Genomic DNA, 21,505 nt, shown 5'->3' with positions numbered 1-21,505 from the left:
CTGCTTCGTGTTTTACAACGCCTTTTTTGTTTCAATCCTTCCTTCTTTTGTGTGTGTGTGTGTGTGTGTGTGTGTGTGTGTGTGTGTGTGTGTGTGTGTGTGTGTGTGTGTGTGTGTGTGTGTGTGTGTGTGTGTGTGTGTGTGTGTGTGTGTGTGTGTGTGTGTGTGTGTGTGTGTGTGTGTGTGTGTGTGTGTGTGTGTGTGTCGACCGGCCAATCCAAACTCTCCATTGTAAATCATGTGATGTTAAAACCCGGAAAAACAACAGCAGTTCGGACTTTTGATCCCGGTCTCTGTATAAACTGTCCCTGCGTTTGCAGGTCATTGCACAATAGCTTTACTTTAGAATATGTTCAATAATAATATGTAATGAAGTCGTCTCTGCTTCACGTATCGGTGCCTTTTGTGGTCTGTGTCGCCTTGGCGAACACCAGCCTGTTCGACGAAGTTGATGTGGACTTGTCTTCTGACCATTATGCAGAGAAAATGGTTGATTCTCTGCCCGGTTTCGTGGCGATGCCCTGTAACTGTCTGGTTAACCTGGCTTATATCTACATGGGACTGTACTGGCTTTTGTGGCACAGAGGCGTCCAAGAAACGTACCAGAGCCGGTACATGAGAGAGGTATTCGCCTTCATGGCTGTGTTGTACGGACCTGTGCAGTGGACACGCCTGGCGCTGCTACGGCGCGCTCCCGCTGTTCTCGACCAGTGGTTCACCCTACCGATTTTTGCGTGGGTTCCTGTGTGGATCAGCTTCATAGAACGCGGGCCAGAGAAGCGGCACGCGGCAGCGCATGAACTGTTGTCCATTCTCAGCTACGGCCTGGCGCTGGCGCACGAGCGGGGTTTCGATTTGGCGCTGGGCTGTCACGTCGTAATCGCGGTTTACAAGGGAGTTCGCGTGCAGTTGGCGCACGGGGACGGTCGCACGCGGGGCTATCTGCTGTTGGCGGTGCTGTCATGTGCGGGGTTCGTGGTGCTGAAGCTGCTGGATCACTGGCTCGCTCGGTACCGGCTCTTTCAGCGGCTCACCGGACACTTCTGGTCCAAAGTGTGCGACGTGCTGCAGTTCCACTTCAGCTTCTGTTTCCTGACCACACTGACACAGAGGGCACAGGGAAAGATTGCAGCACAGCAGGAGTGAGAAACAACGAGAGGGGCCCTGATGGTGTTGGAGAAGAAGAAAAGTCGAGAGACATTTTACTTTAATCTCAGATGGGTCATTCTACAGAAACGTCCACTTTTGGTATGGCAAGATTTTTTTTCTTTTCTTTTTCTAACATTTAAACTTAGACCACATTATTAGATTACCCTTTGACTTTATGAGTAGACATAAATGACAGCTTAATGATTTTTTATTTTTTTTTGTGCATGTATTTAAAGACTGCATACACCATTTTTTTGTCACTGGTGTTACCTTACTTCTTTAGCAATATTAAAGGTGTTCATGAAATATTATTTCAAATTTTTTTCAGTACATGCAGTCAGAGGTACAGAAAATGTATTATAATCTAACTAGTAAGGAGATTATGTTTTATTTATTTTAATCAGGTTTGTTTAAAGTGTGACTGAATGATGTTAGTTCGTTTGCGCAACCATGTATTTGCTTTAACAATGAAAATATTTGAAAAACAGTTATAAACAAGCGATGATACAATCCTTTAAAGCTTAACTCTTACGTGTAGCAGAATTCAATGACTTTACAATTATGTGACAGATTTTATTTAATGTGAAAGAAAAAAACAGTAACACCAGTGACACAACAAATCACCAGTGACATACAGAACATATGCAAATGCCTAATTTCACAAGAACTGAAATCAGTTAGTAAAATATCATAGACAACATTTTAAATTAACATTTTAAATTCATTAGAAAACAACTACAATGTACAACAAAGTACATTAGGGAAAACTTTGAACTGTCCCCCCATCATCACCAGATAGATCACCCAGCATTTCAAGGTAACTGAACTGTTACAAATACATATATATGCACTGTTATAAAAGTGCATAGCATACAGTGCCTCCACATAGTACTCTCACATAGTATACACTCTCACTCACTCACTCACTCACTCACTCACTCTCTCTCATTCACACACACACACATCATGGTGCTTTTTTGCTTCTTCTTTTTTTTACTTGCCCAACTGCCCCATTATGTACTCCCAGAACCGCTGATCAATCTGAACTGATCGCTTATTTAGTGCCATGGGCTCTGGAATCAGGCATATGATCTGGTCATCACCGTGCCAGTTAACATTATCTCTGGGGCTTGGCCAGAAAAACTTATTGACTCCATTGCGGTGCATGCATTTGACTTGCACTTTCATATTCGATCTCTACACAGTTGATTTCTTGCATAAAAATGTCTCAAAAGTGAATTTAGTGGTGAAATAGCAGACGGAAATTGTGAAAAGCTTCCAGTTGTTGGCTGCAGCTACAATGGCAAACTACCGATCTAGATTCTAGAATCAATAGCTTTTCCTTGTGTTCCCGGATGTTAACACTGAATTTTACACATTACATTTTGCAGCTGAATTTGGCCTGTTGAATTTGAACAAGTTCAAAATATATTAGTTGGATTTTATACATTGTACTTTACATCTGAATTTGGTATATTGCATTTTTTTATGTTGAATTTCTGATTCTGAATTTATGAACTTAAAAAATAAAGGTGAAAATTAGTTGTTGAAAATTTAAAGCGTAAAATTCTGAGGCAAAATATTCAGGTACATAATTTCAATGCATAAATATTCAGTGCTAGATATTCAATGGCTTTTTAATTGAAAAATCCGATAAAACAGATTTACTTCCATATAGGATCCTGTAAATCTTACATCCTTTCTGGTTTACCACATGGATCATCCTATCAGTTCCCTGATGAATTGCTGTTAACCACATAACACTTTGTCAGTCTTCTCTCAGACATTCAGACAAATAGTAACATATTTGGCATGAACAGCAGAGAGTAAAATAACACCTATTAATACTATTGACTATATGTGGCCAACTTAACTGAATTGCTCCTGGGTTGACTGCAATATGTAATTTAACTGAGTTGATGATAATAATAATAATAATAATAATAATAATAACTTTTATATAGTGTCTTTCCAGAAACCCAAGGACACTATACAGAATTACTGTGGCTAAGCTAAAGGAGGCTGTAGGCTGTGGTAAACAGGTGGTGTTTCAGGAGTTTTTAAGAAAATGTCCAGGGATGTAGCATTTCGGATATCTGCAGGGAGGGTGTTCCAGAGGGATGACCATCATAAGTCGCAGGCAAAGAGTATTGTCACCATTTTGCTTTCTAACTGGTACATCAATTTTGGGTTTCAATGTTTCACTAAAATTTGGTGAAAAAAAACAGTTAAAGTGTGTGATTATTATTACCTACTACAAAGTAATTAAGTATTAAGTAAGTAATTGCCTTACATAAATGGCATTATGCTCTTAATACAATCCATATTAAGAATATATTGTAGACATCCTTATTTCAAAAACTCTACTTTCAGCATGTTAAAGAGAAAAGAGAAAAAATAAATGAGTAGATATTATGCTGTTTATTATAAGGAAACAAAGAAGGGGCCTTTTAATTCCCCTGAAATCCAAAAAACATGCCAGTAATTACATAGTGACCTCAGATAAATGCAGCTGTTTATAAGATGTGTCATTGTTGGGTTCTTGAAATTTCTGGGGAATATGTTCACACGTCATGTTTAGTGATAGAAGTGAGGACAGGCTTTGATTGTGGTTTCCTATTGGTCCACAGCAGGGCCAGGCCCGCCTCTCTGAAGTCTTGATGGGAGCAGTAAATAAGAGGGTTTAGACTACAGTCCATGTATGACATTACTGATGACAGCGTCCTTAACCAATCAGGTGCCGGTGACAGGTCCATCCTGCCCAGCAGGATCAGCTGATGGAGAGGTCAATCGAAAGAAAGAAACAAAGACAGTCTATGAGTGGACAAATATGTGTTCAATCTGTGGCTTTTACATCTGTATGCATGCAGATACAATATATCATGTGTTGTTTCCATGTGAGCAGGGTTTGAGTTACATTGGGAGCCACTGGTTACAAAAATAAGTCAGTTTCTATACATGTCATTGAGAAAATTACCCTACTTTTTACTTGATTTATTACCTTAGTAAACATTTTCTCTAGTCCTGGCCTCAATCGCTAGTTTCAAGTCTTCTTTAATACAGCATGATGTTAATTTTATAAATCCCAAACTGACGAAAAAGCAGGGGATGCTTTAGGGTGTGGCTACAAGCCGACCTGTCAATCACAGAGGCTTAATCAAGCTAGCTAGCTATTGCTAGCGTTAAGGGAATGCTTGTTGATTTTCTGTTCTGCAGTACATGCAGATGAACTGCGCCAGTACTTGAAAGTCGGCATTCAAAGGGTTGAAAATCTGCAACTTTCCTTCTTTAGTTTTTAGTTTAGTGCAGCGCCATTTTAAACAGAAACAGCACTGGCTTGGCCACCTCAATTAAAAAATCGTCACACCCAGTTGCAAAAAACCAAGATGGCAACAGCCGTATCACCTAACTTGAGGCTTCAAACCAATCAAACCAAACCAGTCCACAAACCAATGGGTGACATCACGATGCTACATCCACTAATTTTATGTCTATGTCATGTTTTTCCAAAAGAATTAGACACCATATTCTCATTTCACTTCACTACCAAGCCACAAGGTGCGCTCAGATTATAACTCAAACCCTTCTAGCGAGTGAGTGCATGTGTCACCTCAGACAGAACAAAGGGAGTGTAGCAGAGCATGTAGGAGGCCACCAGCAGAGGAGTGACTGCAGACAGATCTGCTACATCATCACTGATGAAACAAGATGGAGAGAAGAGCAAGTATAAATCGTCAATCAAATCGGCTTCACGATGCAGGTTGCTAGGTGACTTGGATCAGGGTAGGACTAGGGTCGATTTCCATGTGAATTGCACACAACCAGGGTCACTACACCTGGGGCGGGACAAATTATGTGATTGGTTGGAAATGACAGTGGGGCAGTCGTCTGCCTTGAAGAAACAACAACACTGGTTTTGTCTCACTACACTTTACGCTGGGTTTTCACAGGCAGCTTCAACAACAGCACAGCGGTTCATTTCATTCCCTTAAAGAACAGTCGGCTGACAGGGAGTCTGGATGTCTGCCGGTCTCCAAGGTTGACAAGTCAACTTTTGCAGAGCGGTTGGAGTTTTCCAGGCTAAACTTCTTGTAAAAACCCAGTGTTAGAATGTTAAAGCTTTAGTGCGTAACTTTTTGATATAAATGAACCTCTGTTACATTCAAGCCATTGCCAAATGAGTTGATCCAAAGCTAATTCAGCCTATCAGCGCCACACAGCTCTCTCTGTATTTCTCAGTATATGTTTACAATATGGTGCCGTCCGGTGACTTTCGCGCGCGGCAGCTCTAGTGATGCGTTTTACATCACCCACCGGTCGATGAGAAAGGAAACGGCAGCGTTCACCTTTGGAACGAAGAAGACTGCTGCAACAACAGGTGAAGGCATGGCTGAAAACACGAAGAAGCCTCCACGAAATGTTTCAGTCAGTGAATGTACTGCTAAGAAAATACCTACAGGTTCTGCAGAAGGAATAAAAGCCCAAAAAGAAGGTGAACGACAGTGAAGACTAATGTGGATAACTATCGGTGTGGCTTTTACTAGTTGGAGAGTGCTGAAAAAAGAAAAAGGACTGAGGTCAGATACGGATGTCAATGCTCTTGAACAAGTTAGTAAGGGTTTTTATTTCTATTTGACTTATTCGACCTGTTAAATAAAAAGGGAGTTTACTGCTTTCTTCAGATGTTGTGTTACTTTAATGGTTATTTGTAAAGTGGATGTGATTTCATTTCACCAATACATATATATATATATATATTGGTAAATGCTAAAGTGTTGTCTTTCCTGTTTGCCTTGAGACTACAGGAACAATATTGTGATTTGACAAGCGCGGTGGTGAACAACACACTAACATGCTGACAGATTTGATATTGTTTTTAGCTGAAGTGGACCAAGTAATATTTGGTTAAACAGATCGGTGATGCTGTTTTGCCCTTGTTGTTCTCTATGAAGTTTGCTGGAAGTCATGCAATGTAGCATGTACCCTTTTTAACGCTAGATTACTTGTAAGAAAACAATGGGAGTAACAGGTGAACCATCTTTAAAGTGACATATTTTCTTTTTAAATATGGGCTGTGCAGTGGATCCAATTTCATGCTGATGTGAAGAGTGGTACATGAGTGGATTTCGAAAAGGAACTGATAAATAATTTTCAAAGAAACTTCCATCCCATTCAAGTTAGCGAAGCGCTAAACGGCAAGTAGCTGGCCCGGCCGGCAGAGGTCTCATGTGCACCTGCTCTGTGAAACAACACAATGTGGAAGCATGCGCCAATCATCTGTTTTGGCTTCATGCGCCACTTAGCGACTTTGAACGGGGCACCGCCTTGAACGCTGTATCTAGTTCTTATAATACATCCATGTTGAACCCTCTCCTGGTGTTTCTTCAGGTTACTTGGCTGAAGAGAGTTCCCTTGGTTTCCGTAGCCGTAGATTGCACTTCACTTTTACGTTTATGTTCTTTTCTTTAAGTCTGTTTTTGAAGCAATCTGAGCTTTCATGCTCATCACAGGTATTAGGTCTTCAGTTGCAAATCATTTTCATTATCAACTAATCTGATGGTTATCTTCCTGATTACTCAATCAATAGCTTTGTCTATAACAGATGGTTTTATCCGACCAACTGTTAAAACCCCAAATATATTCAATTTATTATCATATATCACAAGCAATAAAAAAGCATAAAATCCTCACAATTAAGAAAAGATAGAACCAGTGTGACTGAAACGGTTACTTCTGACTATTGGAGTCATTGCTGTAGTTTACATCCAAGTGTACAATTTAATTGTACCTGCCATAAACAACATCAGTATGTACTGTACTGTATTTACAGTATATATGGCTAAACATCATCTGACCAGTGTCCAGCTTGTGTGGTGTCATTGGAAATGATCATTTCTCAGGTAGTTTACCTGTTGCACCTCAAGCAGCAGCTGGTGGCACTTAGTAAAGAGCAGAAGAAGATTAGGAGGAAGGGGAGGAAGAAACAGATTGAGAAAGCACAGAGAATGTAGACCAACATGTCTGAGTAGCTGTTCTCCCAGAAGACAGCACACAGCATCTCTGCAGGGTCATACCTGGAGTAAAGACAACATGAAGGAGATGAACAGAGTAGAAACAACTTCCTCTGACTGCAAGCATTATGTTAACTACATACCTGATCCAGGCGTAGACAACAGGGATGCTCCCAAACACCATTCCTGTCACCCAAGAAGCCAAGCAGGCTGTCACTATGACAACAAAGAGAGCACTTTCTGTGGAGGCCTTGCCGATCAGTCGTTGCACACAGAGGATAGCTGGAAAGGAAAAAAGAAACATTGACACTGACAGCATCAAAGGAATCATGGGACTATGCCTACTACTGTATTGTTCCCTTCAAATCTTCTGGGTGCAAAGTGAACTGGTGGCATCAGCTCACATTGTATGTATGTATGTACACTCTCTGTATGTTCAGTATACTTAAGATGGGTTGCACCATAAGGATTTAGTCTTAAAACAGATATTAAAATGGTCAAAACATCAGAAAACAGTTCAAGTGTGGACAGATGAAGCTACAGCAGTTCTACAGGACTGTTTGAAGTGCACATACTGGCACATTTAGAGATGCCGCCGCCCAGGAGAACCACATAAATCTACATCAACAGTGACATCGTACTGTACATCAGCAAATGTGATGATGTGGTGATCACTTAGAAAAGATAAGCATTCCCCAACAAGGAAGCCTGGATGAATGGAGAGGTGAGCAAGCTGGTATTTCCTGTTTATTGGATTTTCTGCCTGCTTACTAGGACTATACGTTTTGTTTTCCGTCATTAAATCATTGAAACTCTCCCTGCTACCTCCTCCTCTCTTCTTTTGCGTTTGGGTCCTGACCTGCAACTCCTGACACTGTGACATTCTGATGTAAAGATGCATGCAACATATTGTGGATTCTAAGTTATTAACACAATAACACAAGTTACAATTTTCACTAACTGTAGTTTCATCTTTTTAAAAAAAATTATAAATCAATGCTATTAGTCACCCTTTGTCTGTGGGATTTACAAATATTTATACCATGGTCTGGGTGAATACTCGATTCTGATTGGCTGCAGGGTGTCCATTAAGTAAGGGTTAAAGTGATGGTTCAGAGTAATTTACCCTAGGGTCCTTTGCACCATGACCTCGAGCCAAACACCCCCCCAGAAGCTTTTTTCACCTGGGTCTAACACTGGGCGAGTTAGCGTAGAGTAGCATTAGCCGCTGAGTAGCTTAGCGCGGGGCTAATGGACCCATGTTTGTATCTTTTAAATGACCCCACTAATAATGCCCGAAATGATACCAAAGGTCTACACTAGTATATATAGGTTATGCTCTCATAAAACGATGGATTGGAAAGTTTGTAAGTACACCAGAAGTTTATGAACACTTGCCTGCTCTCTTCTGCTCTCTGTTGCTGTTGCTACCTGCAGTTAGATGAGTGCTTACGGCCGTCTATAAATTACACCAAAAAGAGATACAACAAAAATATGTATTAATTTAATGATTAAATAAGGTAATGTCTCCAAACTTACCTCAATTATTACTTGTCTCCTGCTAGTTATATTACAGCACTTACTTTAAAAAATAAGTTAAATTAAAAAATATTTTTGTTGCATCTCTTTTGTTGTTATTTATGTAGATGTCCTAAGCACTCGTTTCACAGCAGCAACAACAACAGCAGAGAGCAGAAGCCAGCAGGCAAGTGTTATTTATACATAAACTTATGGTGTACTTACAAACTTTCCAATCCATCGTTTATGAGTGCATACCTACATATGCTAGTGTAAACCTTTGGTATCAATTCGGCGATTATTAGTGGCTTAGAGATACAAACGGGTCGATTGCCCCGCAAGCCATATTCAGCGGCTAACGCCCTCGCTAACTGCGCAATTGTAGACCCAGGTGAAAAAGTGTGTTGGCTCGAGGTCATGGTTCATGAATTACTCGAACCATCACTTTAACCCGGTTACAAGTGTCCATTGTCAGGTATTAATGACGGCAAGGCGTGAACCGTCCGACGCGCAGAAAAGCGGTTGCCTCGAAGGGCATTAACCCGCTTATACCATGGTCACTTGCCAAATAACATATTTTTAAAACATTAGTTCATATTTAATTAGTTTTACAATCGAAATCTAAAGTTTATCCAAACAATAACTCCGTTTCCCTGGTTACGCCTGACGGTTTGACACCTACTAAAGGAGTTCGGTGAAACTGACTGTTTACTGTTCTATATGAATGCGCTAGCATAGCGTTAGCTTTCTGGCTCGTAGCTAAACTGAAGGGTTCTATCAGCTGAGCGGACTATATAAATATCTCCGGTTGCTAAGGGAGGCAAGTCGTATCTAAGGTTCTTCCTAATTCCTGGTGGACAGAACAACGTTTGCATTGCATAAGAACCTGATGGATGGGAATGATTGTTCCAGGTATTAGTCAAACTGTCAGGCGTAACCAGGGAAACAGAGTTATTGTTTGGATAAACTTTAGATTTCGATTGTACAACTAATTAAAATATGAACTAATGTTTTAAAAATATGTTATTTGGCAAGTGACCATGGTATAAGCGGGTTAATGCCCTTCGAGGTGTCCATTGTCAGGTATTAATGGACTGCGGCTGCGCGTCGGACGGTTCACGCCTCGCCGTCGTCCATTAATACCTGACAATGGACACCTCGTCGGGCATTAACCTTACTTATACAGTGACGAGGCGATTTTGTCTGATTTCATCTCAGGTAAATAGCTCAATAAAATGTTTTCAAATGAGCTGTTTTAGCCTTTCCAAATTCCCAAATTTGTACCTCCTCGCCTCCTCGTCTCCTCAATCCTCCGGCTTCGACCCACAAATCATTCTTAGTGCGCCATGTTGAAGGACATCCAATTTCCTAAAATGCACGTTGAGGATCAAGGAGGCTCCCTGGAGGAGTTATAATCAAGGATACACTGATATATCCTCTGCTAAAGTCTTTGAGAGAGAGAGAGAGAGAGAGAGAGAGAGAGAGAGAGAGAGAGAGACGTAGAAAACACTCATACATTAATACAACAGACGTATATACAGCAGGGACTGTGGCGGGTAGATCCTTAATTGGATCTGCTAGAATGGTCGACATAGTTAGGTTTAGGCATGGGGAGTGGGTAAGGTAAGAATACCAGGGTGGGCCAATCAGAGGGAGAATAAGGGAGAATAAGGGGTGCTGTGACACGTCTAGTGGATCTGATCTAGCATCTACCACTGTAGAGGGCAGGGAAATGTCCATGCGGGTCTCTAAATCTGAGAAAATATTTCATTCAGGTGGGTGGATGATTTTAAAGGCCCTGACACAACAAGGAGACACCAGTGAGCGACTGTCGCCCTAGTTTGTGCGGTGTGTCCCACACCGTCGCCACGCATCTGCCTTTCGGCGTCAGCTGTTTAGCTTGAAAACGGTAGTGAGGAAAACAAACAAACGACTGTGAGAGCGCACACAGAAGGCTCTTCTCATTTTTTATCTCATCTGATCAATCCAATACACATAAGAGCTGTCAAAACTGGCCAAAAATTATGTTGGAATGTTCCTTCTAAAAACACATAGGTTCAAATGATTGGAATAAATAACTATTTTTGCACGTTATGTACATACGTAAATGAAAAACGAGATAGAACTACTTGTGTAAGTATATTTATTTCAACAATGTCTTATATCTAAATACTTACACATTAAAAAATAAACTAATGTTAATAAACTAATATCCTACACCGATTATTAATTTAATATAAAGACCGTAAAAGACTATCCTCTCTGCTCTCTCAGCACCGCTAAACAATTAGCCTCCTAGCAAGCAAGCTAGCTTACTAGCCAGCTGTCCAACCTCTAAATAAGTAAAATGTAACAACTTCATGTTTTATTCACGCACTCTTTTCAAATCGTAGGAAAGCACATTGTTATCGCCAGATGAGTGACAATTTTGTTCGGCTAATTTTCAGTAACCAGTGCATGATGAAGGCATGTTGGTTTGGTGGAATTAGCAAGCTAACGTTAGCTAACTAGCCCACAGCAGGCTGTTCGGGTTTGGTGCCTCTGCTCCACTCCCACTGTAGGGAAAATTATTTGCCAAGAGAACGGATGATTAGCCATCTCCCTCAACGATGTCGGATAAAAGAACAAGTTCAAGTTCAAGACCTTTATTTGTCCCCGAGGGGCAATTAGTTTTGCTGCAGTAGCAAAGTAGTACCCAACAATACATGACAACAAAAATATTCAACATCATTAAAATTTACAATACACATACGACAAATTGATATATTAATACCACTAACATTTAAATGGAAATTTCAGTTCAGTGCAGATGTTACCTCTCTTTTTGAGAATTTATCAAAGAGATAGCAGAAGGTACAAAGGAGAATTTATATCTATTTGTTTTGGCGTATGGCTGACTAAGACAGGAACCAGAAGGCAACATCTTAAATTCTACATGCAGGGGGTGAGAACTACAAGACATGATGGATTCCGCCTTTTTCAGTACATGTCTATTGTACAGTTCATTTAGTTTTACCTGTTGAATAAAAGAACAAGAGACCAAGGTACTCATATACTAACGCTAACTCAGAAGTTACTCCACTCCATGACTTAGCGTCATGTACACCTGCAATACTGATAAACAAGATACTGATACCATTGAGGATCTGAAGAAAACATCTGAGTTACTTTTCCAAAAAGTAGACACGAAAGAAGAGATTACAACGGTCAGCGATGACCATCAAAAAAGAATCCCACAGAAGATTGCCAGTGCCACCCTCAAAGACCTTGGAGAATTTAATAATTTATGCTTGCATCTAAATTGAAGATTAAATAATCCAGATCAAATCCAGTTCACTTGAAACAACAAAGATTTATCAAAAAGATCCAGGATTGACTTTTGGCTTATATCAAATGAATTAATAGATAAAGGAAAAGAAGTCAAAATATAACCTACAATCTTCACTGATCACAAAATTATCTCTTTAACATTGCATTCAAGGAACCAGTTAATTAGATGTAATCCAAATTTCTGGAAATTGAACAATACACTTTTGAATTATAAACTCTTTAAAGAAAAAGCGGAGGAAATAATTAATGAAAATTGGAGGAAAGCTCAAGAACAAAAATATATATATTTTATCTAGGAATATTAAAAATTTCAGATTTGGAATATGGCAATTAAAAGGGCTAAAGAATTAGCAAAAGAGAAAAGATTGAACAAGATAGAATACTTAAGAATATAGTTTTCTATTTATGAAAAAGACAATCTGTCTCAAACAGATGCCAATAAGTTAACTGAATTACAATCTGAGCTGGAAGATGTACATCAATATTTAGTACAAGGTGCTTTTATCAGGTCTAGACAGAGATTGATGGAACATGGTGAAAGCAACACAAAATATTTTCAATTTAGAAAAAAACAAAAGCCAGTGTTATATTATATTGTACATGAACTTAAGATTGAAGAGCAGATATCTAAAGATCCCCCCCTGAAATTTCTAATTTTGTGGAAGAATTTTATAAAAAAAATATATTCTGAGTAAAATAACACAACTGAATTTTCTCCTATATAATAAATCAGGCACATAGTATTGACCAAACTCAAAAAGACATATGTGATCAAGCATTGTCATTTTATTAATGAAAAAAGAATATAAGTAAACTGAAAGATAATAAAGCCTCGGGTAATGATGGGCACACCGGTGAATTTTACAAGGTATTTCAAGATCATATATCTGTTTTCAGAGAGGCTATAGAAGTTGGTAAATTTACACAAACTATGTGCCAGGGTGTAATTACCTTGATCCCTAAACCTAATAAAGATAGACTTATGCTTGATAATTGGAGACCCCTAACCCTAATTAATAATGATACAAAAGGATTCTGTCACATCTTTTGTACGAAGACTCAAGGCATGTCTAGACTATAAGGATTACATAACATACAACAGTTACACTTTATTCATAGACATATATAAAGTCTTTGATACTGTAAAGCATATTCTTTTATTTGATGTATTAGATTTTTTTGGTTCTGGTCAATACTTCAAAAGAGCAATACAAACTTTGCATAGTGACTACAATAGTTCAGTTAAACTTTGGTGAGGAACAATTCATAGATTCAACGTATCCTGTGGTATAAATCAAGGAGATCCTGCAGCCCCATTCTTGTTTATTTTAGTAATGCAAATGGCCCTACATATTAATAATGATAACTTTCAAGGCATTAACTTTGTAGTGAAATAAATAAAATGTTGCCAGCTAGCTGGTGACACAGCCATTTTCTTAAAAGATGAATTTCAAGTTAAAGTTTTTAAAGTCTTAATGTGTTCTCTAAAATTTCAGGATTAGCTCTAAATAAATAAAACATTACCCTTTTTCCAGTCAAAGAAATGAATATACATGCAACAGAATTGAGGATATTCATGTTAAAGAGTAAGAATAACATACTTAGAAATTAACTTTTGTAAAAATCAGACAGAAAGGATGAAATCAAATTTTCAACCTCTCATTTTTATCAACAAAATAGGTTCTACATTATTCAATTTCATATGGAAAAATTGGCCTCACTATTTAAATAAAAATACTTTATGCAATCCATACAATCAAGGAGGTTTGAATGTTCTTGATTTCCATATATCTAATAAATTTCAAGGTGAACTGGATTAAACATTATACAAAAAATAAAGATAAACTGTAGTATTTTTTTTTTTTAAGTTGGTGGTTACTTACTTAAGTGTAATTTTAATGTTGATAAGCTCCCTCTTTAGCAATCTAACTTTCATAGGCATATTCTTTCATAATGGCTTCTTATTTATGAACACAATGTTTCATCCTATAAACATTTGATATGGAATAATAACAATGTAAAGTATAAAAAAAGTCAATATGTTATCCCAAATGGGTCCAAAACAATGATTTCACAATTGATTAATGACAACGGTCACTTATATTCAGAATTCTTAAAGTTTAATATTCCAATAATTGCATGAGAATATAGCATAGATTTGATGCTGTACCTACATGTTTTGTAAGACTATTGCAGGGTAGTAATGTGTCTAATGACCAGTCAACATTTAGAACAGAAGTTTTATGAAATGGCTTTGATATAAAGGATAAAAAGTGCAATAATAGGGGCGCCCGGATAGCTCAGTTGGTAGAGCGGGTGCCCCTATATAGAGGTTTACTCCTTGACGCAGCGGGCCCGGGTTTGACTCTGACCTGCAGCCCTTTGCTGCATGTCATTCCCCCTCTCTCTCCCCTTTCATGTCTTCAGCTTTCCTGTCAAATAAAGGCCTAAAAATGCAAAGTCCAATAATAGATAATTTAGACTTTTGGCCCACAGTTGCGTAAATTAAGTGTATTTTAAAATTGTCCATTATATCTACCCAACAAACCAAATTTTAAAGAAATATAAATCTGATCTTTCTGAATCCTGCTTATTTTGAGGTGTTTTCACAGGGACAATTGCACATTTGTTTTGTGAATGTATTTACTGTATGTCAGATTGTTTTGGATTGATGTTGAAAATGTATTTCATGTATTGTGTGGCTCTAAGATAACATTACATTACATTAGATAAAACATTACAAGATAAAATTAATAAGTAGAAATATTTTTTACTATGAAGGAAATTATTTGTTTTGTTTTGATTTTGAATCTTTTAATTTCATTTGAAATTTTTTTTTATCCATAATTGTAAATGGTCTGAAAAAAAGCAGAATGTTTACCAATTAAAAAATGACATAAAATTATATTGTAAAATTTTAAAGGACTGACAAATAAGAAAGCCTTCCGGACTCTAAACATCTACAATGCCTTACAACCTCTTTAATTTCAATTTCATACACCCCTTTTCGTTCATGTCTGTCTGTATGCATTTACTGTATTCAGTGTGTTATCTTTACTTGAATAATAACGTTTTTTGAAAGAAAAGAAAAAAATTATTTCATGGATGTATTAAGAGAACTGGATACAGTGTTCGGCACAAAGCCCCGTCCATTCCAATGACTATTGCTCAAAAGCGCATAAAGCTGTCATTGTCAAAAAAAAAAATGTCAAAAATACCATAGACAGTTAAATAAATAGACCAACAGATCCCGTTGCTCTGGACGGAGACCTATGACGGAGACCAGTGAAGGGTATTTGTTAGTACCCGATCCGTTCCACCGGCACAATCCGTTCTGCGCACGCGCAAGATGTTCACGCATGCGCTGCGGTACGAGGATTTACGACACTACCCAATCTGTTCCCACGCTAGCTAACGTTAGTTTAGCTAACGTTAGTTTAGCTAATAGCTAATTCGGCGGACCGCTAGGTGATTATAGCGGTCTGCCGTTAGCCTCCACCGGGAAGCTAACGTTAGTTTAGCTAACGGTTAATTTTGCTAACCGCTAGCTGATTGTAGCGGTCTGCCGTTAGCCTCCACAGTTAAGCTAACGTTAGTTTAGCTAACAGTTAATTCGGCTAACCGCTAGCTGAGACAGCATGTAAACTTTAAAAGACCCTCAAAATAAAACTTGAAAATAAACGTTAACATATATAACAGCTGTTACGTCAGTTCTACTTGTGCTCATTTAAAATACAATCACTCAATACTTGTCTTTATTGTTATTACTGTAAAGTCTTAATTTAACTGTAGCCTGCTTTTCCCATCATGTTTGACTTAACATTATTTTAGACTGAATCTAGCTGTCCGTTCTGCCTGCATGATCCGTCCTGCGCATGCGTTATTTTAGACTGAAGGCTGTCGGCTAGCGGTTAGCCGAATTAGCTGTTAGCTATCCCGGTGGAGGCTAGCGTGGAACAGATTGGGCAGGTCGTAAAACGGTATTATCATCTGCGCATACGTCATGGCATACGTATCATCTTGCACATGCGCAGAACGGATCGTGCCGGTGGAACGGATCGGGTACTGACAGTATTAGAAGCATTTTTCCAGTGATGGCTGAGCGTTACTGCGCAGCCTCCAACTGAGCTTGAAGACGTATACAGTATGTGACGTGAGCAACCTGTCTGAAAGTTGTAAGTCTTCTGGTAGCTGTGCCAAGAAAAATCTCAATCATTCCGAATCTTGCAGAGATGGAGAGCGTAGGTATATGTAAGGAGATAACATGGGCACAGGCTAATTATTGCTAACTAAAATGCTAGTTAACATTAGTAATTAAACTTAAACAGCTAATGTAAGTCAAAACTACCTGCGAGCTTCTCCTGTACTATGCGGTAATTTCTCTACTGTGCGACAGTAAGTCGCACAGTAGAGAAATTATATATATATCTATGACTAGCGACAGTTTGTTTGAGTTGTCATAGCAACGCAGCGTGTCCAAGTATACGTGGAAAAGAACTCGTCGTTCATAGTCTAAAATATTCACTGACGTTAAACGTGTTTTCATTGTTTTCATTGTTTAATGCTTCTATCAAAATGAACAATGGATGTATTAATTATATATATTATATATTATTATTATGTTGTGCTACTAAATAACGTTAGCTAGCCCCGGGAGTTTGTGAACAGAGACATTAATTACGTCACATCCACATTGCAGGCTTTACAGCATACAACCCTCAGATGTAAGATAATACACATGATGAATAACAGCCATATAGCCATTATTACAGCTACAGGAATTGAGGGGAACAGTCATATGAGCCTGCAGTGTAGTTTGTGTGTACATACTTATATATTTATATAGTTCTTTTCATACAAACACTTGTAATGTTTTACACTAAACAAACTATACATAATATATGTATAATAGCCTATAGCCTATGTATAGCCTATTTGCTGTGGATATATAAATATATGAATATGATGTACAACACCCGTACATTCTTATTTGACAGAGATCATAAAATACAGCTATGACAAAACAATGAACAGTTGATGCAGCGTGCCTTCGCAGCAGCCCTGAAGCAACAATGCCAAGGATGTTAAATGCCTGTTACCTCGACTCTTCTCTCCTCGAGGCTCTTCCTCGACTCCTCGGCTCGGATCTCCTGTGGGCGGGACTAAGACGCGAGGAGAGGAATCGAGGAGAGGAACCTGGGATGCACAAACTGGGAATTGGGAAAGGGCTATTGTGTTCACCCGACAGCGATGAGAGTCAATATGGTGACTAATGATCCTAGATTTGTCAACTACAGATAAGTCATGAAACAAATAATTAAACATAAACATGGATCAATCAGTATGAATGTGAAGCCTTCATGAATAAAGCCTTGATGTTACTGTGACTTTTCTATGGAGAATCATATTCATGATGCCATGGTCTCTATCAGTATGTTTGGAGCTGAGCTGTACCTTTGCTCCCTATGGAGGAGGTGATGAAGGAAAACTTAAGCAGGCTGACGACCTCACACCACGGTGACCTCTGACCTCTTGTCAGCATGGCAAACAGGGAGCTGGAGATGATGAGGAAGGAGCAGCCTTCACAGCACAATGGTTCATTATTAGAAATGATGATTTCCTGCACTGACATTACATCTCAAACACTGTGACGGATGTGTTGCATTACTAGAATCAAATGGAATTTAAGGGTGGGTTCAGAGATAATGGGATAGACCAAAAAAAGTAAATATTGTGTAACATATAATCATGAAATGCACTAGCATTAGTGTCAGTGTGAATTGTACCTAAATCTGACAAGGTGAGACTGATGAAAGGAAGCCAATAACGACAGCTGAACTGACCCCTGCACTGAAAATGAAAAACAGAAAAAGGAAATAAATATTTGGTGAGATCCAAAACATACAATTCATTTCAACTATGGTCCATTATGGTCTTCTGTACTTACAGACACAAAGAACACGAATAATATTTCACACCAATATAAGGAACAACCTTAACACCTTACCATGACTTTGACCAGCAGAACAAGACAGTTTCCCACAACTCCCATGACCATCTCTAGTCCCAACACAGCCACCAGCAGCCACCTCTCTGCCTCTGACCACGGACGTTCCATGAACACAGTCCCATTAAAATACTCACTCACTGAAATTTAAAGAAAACAGAGGACAGCAGAGTTTATCATAAAGTAACCACCTGCATGGAGCTAGGGGAACTCAGAGCTGGTACAGCTGACTGGGTCTTGGATGGTGGCGGCACCTGCAGCTGCTGCCGTACTCCTGCTCAACGCCCTGCTATGCCCTGCACTCCTTCTACGATTATTATTAGTCATAGTTCTATTATCTATACTGTTACTATAACTGGTCGAGGATTAATACCAACTTGGATAGGTGTTCTTATTGTAATTACTTACCTTTTGCACATCAAAAAAATAAGTAGCCATTACATTTTTTAACTGAAGGTCAAACTGTGACGAATGGAAAGTGAACCCTCTATTTGTTTGTGTCCCACAAGCATAGCTGTGTGCCTCTCTTTCTCTCATCATTCCAGATGTTCTCTCTCTCTCTCTCTCTCTCTCTCTCTCTCTCTCTCTCTCGCTCTCTCTCTCTCTCAATTTAGGTATATGATTTCACCTGGACTTATTTGGTGGTTTTGGGTGATTTATCTTTTATTGTCATAATGTCAAATACACTAAAACTAATACATTTAAAAAACAAAAAGCTAAACTGACAAGAATACCTTAATTCATGCTACAAGAACAGTAAGATTGCATAAACTGAGTTACAGGATACCGCAATGAAAATTACAGGAACTGGGTATTAGACTCATTACACCTGACAATGCAAATATATAAATGGAAAAGACTGTCCTTCCCCTGAAAAACGATACCCATAGCTCGTTTGTACAAGCAATTTATTTACATCCATATTTACGTTTATTGTTAGACAGTAGGCCTATAGCTGCTGTATGATGATTGGAGCAAAGCAGGAAATAAGGTAAAATACTGTTTGTTAAACAGTGAAGTCTTTGGAAAAATATAATATGTTACAGTAAAATACTGAACATAATACATGAACAAAGACAAAGAAAGAAAAGTGTCTAAATGTACAGCTTATGTACAGGACGTGTGAATATTGAAATATGCATTGCTTTTAATCATTTTATTTTCTTTCATGATTGTACAAATAGCCCACCAAACAACTTTTCTATCAATTCCATTGTCGCAGACAAATTTCCAATATCAGAATGAAATTGAAATCATGAGAGTCTTGCAAGAGTTGGGGCGCACTCCCGTGGTCTCAATCGTTTGGTGTAAGGTAGTCATAAAACTCAGTCCGAGTTGTCTTAAAATCAAACGTGTTTAATATTATCGTAAGTTTTAAGTCTTGGTAGTAAAATCGTATAGTCTGTGACAAAAACTCAGAGACATTACGACGGATTGTCCCCTGGGGCCTCATTTATAAAACCTGTTACGCAAGAAAAAGTTGCGTGAAGCAGGGTGAAATTTGTCGTCGCAACATTCCTCGCAATAGTCTGGATTTATAAAGAATTTCCATGCATAAAAATGTTCCCAGTTTTCCGCAAACTTTTGACCACACGTGTGATCGTGCGTAATGCTCCCAAGGTTTTATAGACTGCGTTTTAGTGAACTCCGATGGTATGCCCGTTTTCCGAACCTAACCCAGTTTTTGTTTTCCTGAACCCAACAATCCCGTTCTTGCTAAACCGACCCAGAGCCGGTCGCGGCGCCCGACGAGGGGCTGCCAGCAACGGGGAGAGGCAGGGGCTCCTCCGACACCGTGCAGCGGAGGGAATGCACTTTTCCTCCGCTGCTCTCCCCTGCCTCTCCCCGGGAAATGCGTTGTTTGTTTGATGTGTATCTGTGTGTGTGTGTGTGTGTGTGTGTGTGTGTGTGTGTGTGTGTGTGTGTGTGTGTGTGTGTGTGTGTGTGTGTGTGTGTGTGTGTGTGTGTGTGTGTGTGGTGTGCTGTCTGTCTGTCTGTCTGTGTCTGTGTCTGTGCGTCTTTATGTGGTCGTGTCTGATTGTATGTATCTGTGTGGGAATGTTGTCTTTCTGCACCTGCTATTCCCACACAGTTACCATACAAGCTACCAAATTGTCACATTTCAAGCACTTTCACCTGTTTCGCACCAATAATGATCCAAAATCTTGTTTCTATTTTTTACCTTTTTAATAATTGAATTTCCTTTCTCACAAAAAATGAAAATGATCATATGATCATAAATGTGATCTCAGGGGTAAATGGCAAATATGAACAATAAATTATGTATATCATTGATAATTGAGCTAAATCTGTTAAGTATGTGCTGTGTAACAACAATATGAACACTACACAAGGTTTACGGCTTCCAAACAGGATTGTGTTTCGATGTTCTACCTCTGTTAGGAGCACATCCATCTCACAATCACTGAATCGTGTTTTTGCCCCATTTTTCCGTTTCGTGATTGGTCATCAAGGGCTCCTTTCAGGGCTGGAATATTCATTGATTGATTAACATGGACCTTATTAGGACAAATATGGGACGACCTTGGGAGGAGCGTGAGGCTCGTGCACGACCGCATAAGGTAACGCACGTCCATATTTATAACGAGAAGAGTGCGTACCGGTGTGCGCCGCAAGGTGTTATAAATCAGAATATTGTTTTTGCGTACGAAAATTCTGACTTTTTTGCGCACGAAATCTTTCGGAATAGAATCTACGCACAGTTTTATAAATGAGGCCCCATGATGTTTTTCTACGGTCTAAGAAAGTTTAGTCATGTATAATGACAGACACAGTATTAAACCTCATTCTGACATAATCTATCATCATCTAGGCTATTTAATAAAGAAAAAGCTACACTTACTTTTGCGGTGAGCCGTCAGTCCACAGCCTTTAACAGTGGTTTCTAGATGTTTGTAACGGAGAGCTCAGATTGGTTGTGTCATCAAAAGCATTTTCAATTAAAATGCACATGCTCCATTTAACTCAACTAGAATGGCTCTGACGCACGGTGTGCCTGTAATTCAGTTTCTGCAACTACTACTATCATTATCCTGTAGGTGATGATAACAACAATAGTAAGGAAAATAAGCTACTGTAGATAGATAGATAGATAGATAGATAGATAGATAGATAGATAGATAGATAGATAGATAGATAGATAGATAGATAGATAGATAGACTAAACAAAATTAAACAACATTGACTTTGGATTTGCAGAGACCTATTGGATTGGGTATTATGGGGGACATTGGGTCTTATATTTTTATATGGGGTTCCATGTTCCTTCAACAAAGAAAAAGGACCAGCCAGCACAGGTGGAACAGAGAATGAGGGAAGAGATGGTGAGGCCAGAGAAGTACCCAAAGGCAAGGTTGCTTTATATAGTGTAAAATTTGAGGGAGAGGGGAGTAAATAAAGTGGATCTGTTTAAGATAACAAAAATTATTAGAGAGCAAGTTGGAGAAGTAAAATGTGTGCAAGTTTTGGG

At 38.9% G+C, this 21,505-nt stretch overlaps 2 protein-coding genes across 3 annotated transcripts; one reads left to right on the top strand and one right to left on the bottom strand.

Annotated features, from left to right (window-relative positions):
* Positions 1–251: 251 nt before the first annotated feature.
* tmem187 (transmembrane protein 187) lies at positions 252–3,899 on the top strand. Of its 2 annotated transcripts, XR_005638961.1 has the most exons (2): positions 252–1,248; positions 3,780–3,899. XR_005638961.1 is itself a non-coding variant. In XM_039797625.1 (1 exon), exon 1 carries the CDS (start codon positions 370–372, stop codon positions 1,144–1,146), a length of 777 nt encoding a protein of 258 aa, XP_039653559.1. In that variant the 5' UTR covers positions 252–369; the 3' UTR covers positions 1,147–1,674. The 2 variants fall into 2 exon arrangements, 1 of the variants encoding a protein (XP_039653559.1); XM_039797625.1 differs by lacking the exon at positions 3,780–3,899 and having other exon boundaries at positions 252–1,674.
* On the bottom strand, positions 3,184–20,938 carry si:dkey-9i23.8 (parapinopsin). The gene is made up of 8 exons (XM_039797614.1): positions 20,879–20,938; positions 18,016–18,155; positions 17,795–17,858; positions 17,463–17,588; positions 7,304–7,442; positions 7,059–7,223; positions 4,760–4,844; positions 3,184–3,923 (listed from the first exon to the last, which is right to left on the bottom strand). Coding segments are annotated over exons 1-8 (930 nt in total). The 5' UTR covers positions 20,880–20,938; the 3' UTR covers positions 3,184–3,713.
* Between the last annotated feature and the right edge of the window lie 567 nt (positions 20,939–21,505).

This window comes from Perca fluviatilis, chromosome 1, assembly GCF_010015445.1.
Source record: "Perca fluviatilis chromosome 1, GENO_Pfluv_1.0, whole genome shotgun sequence".
NCBI lineage: Eukaryota > Metazoa > Chordata > Actinopteri > Perciformes > Percidae > Perca > Perca fluviatilis.
The sequence above is the reverse complement of the archived record's forward strand: the minus strand, read 5'-3'. Positions and strand labels throughout refer to the sequence as shown.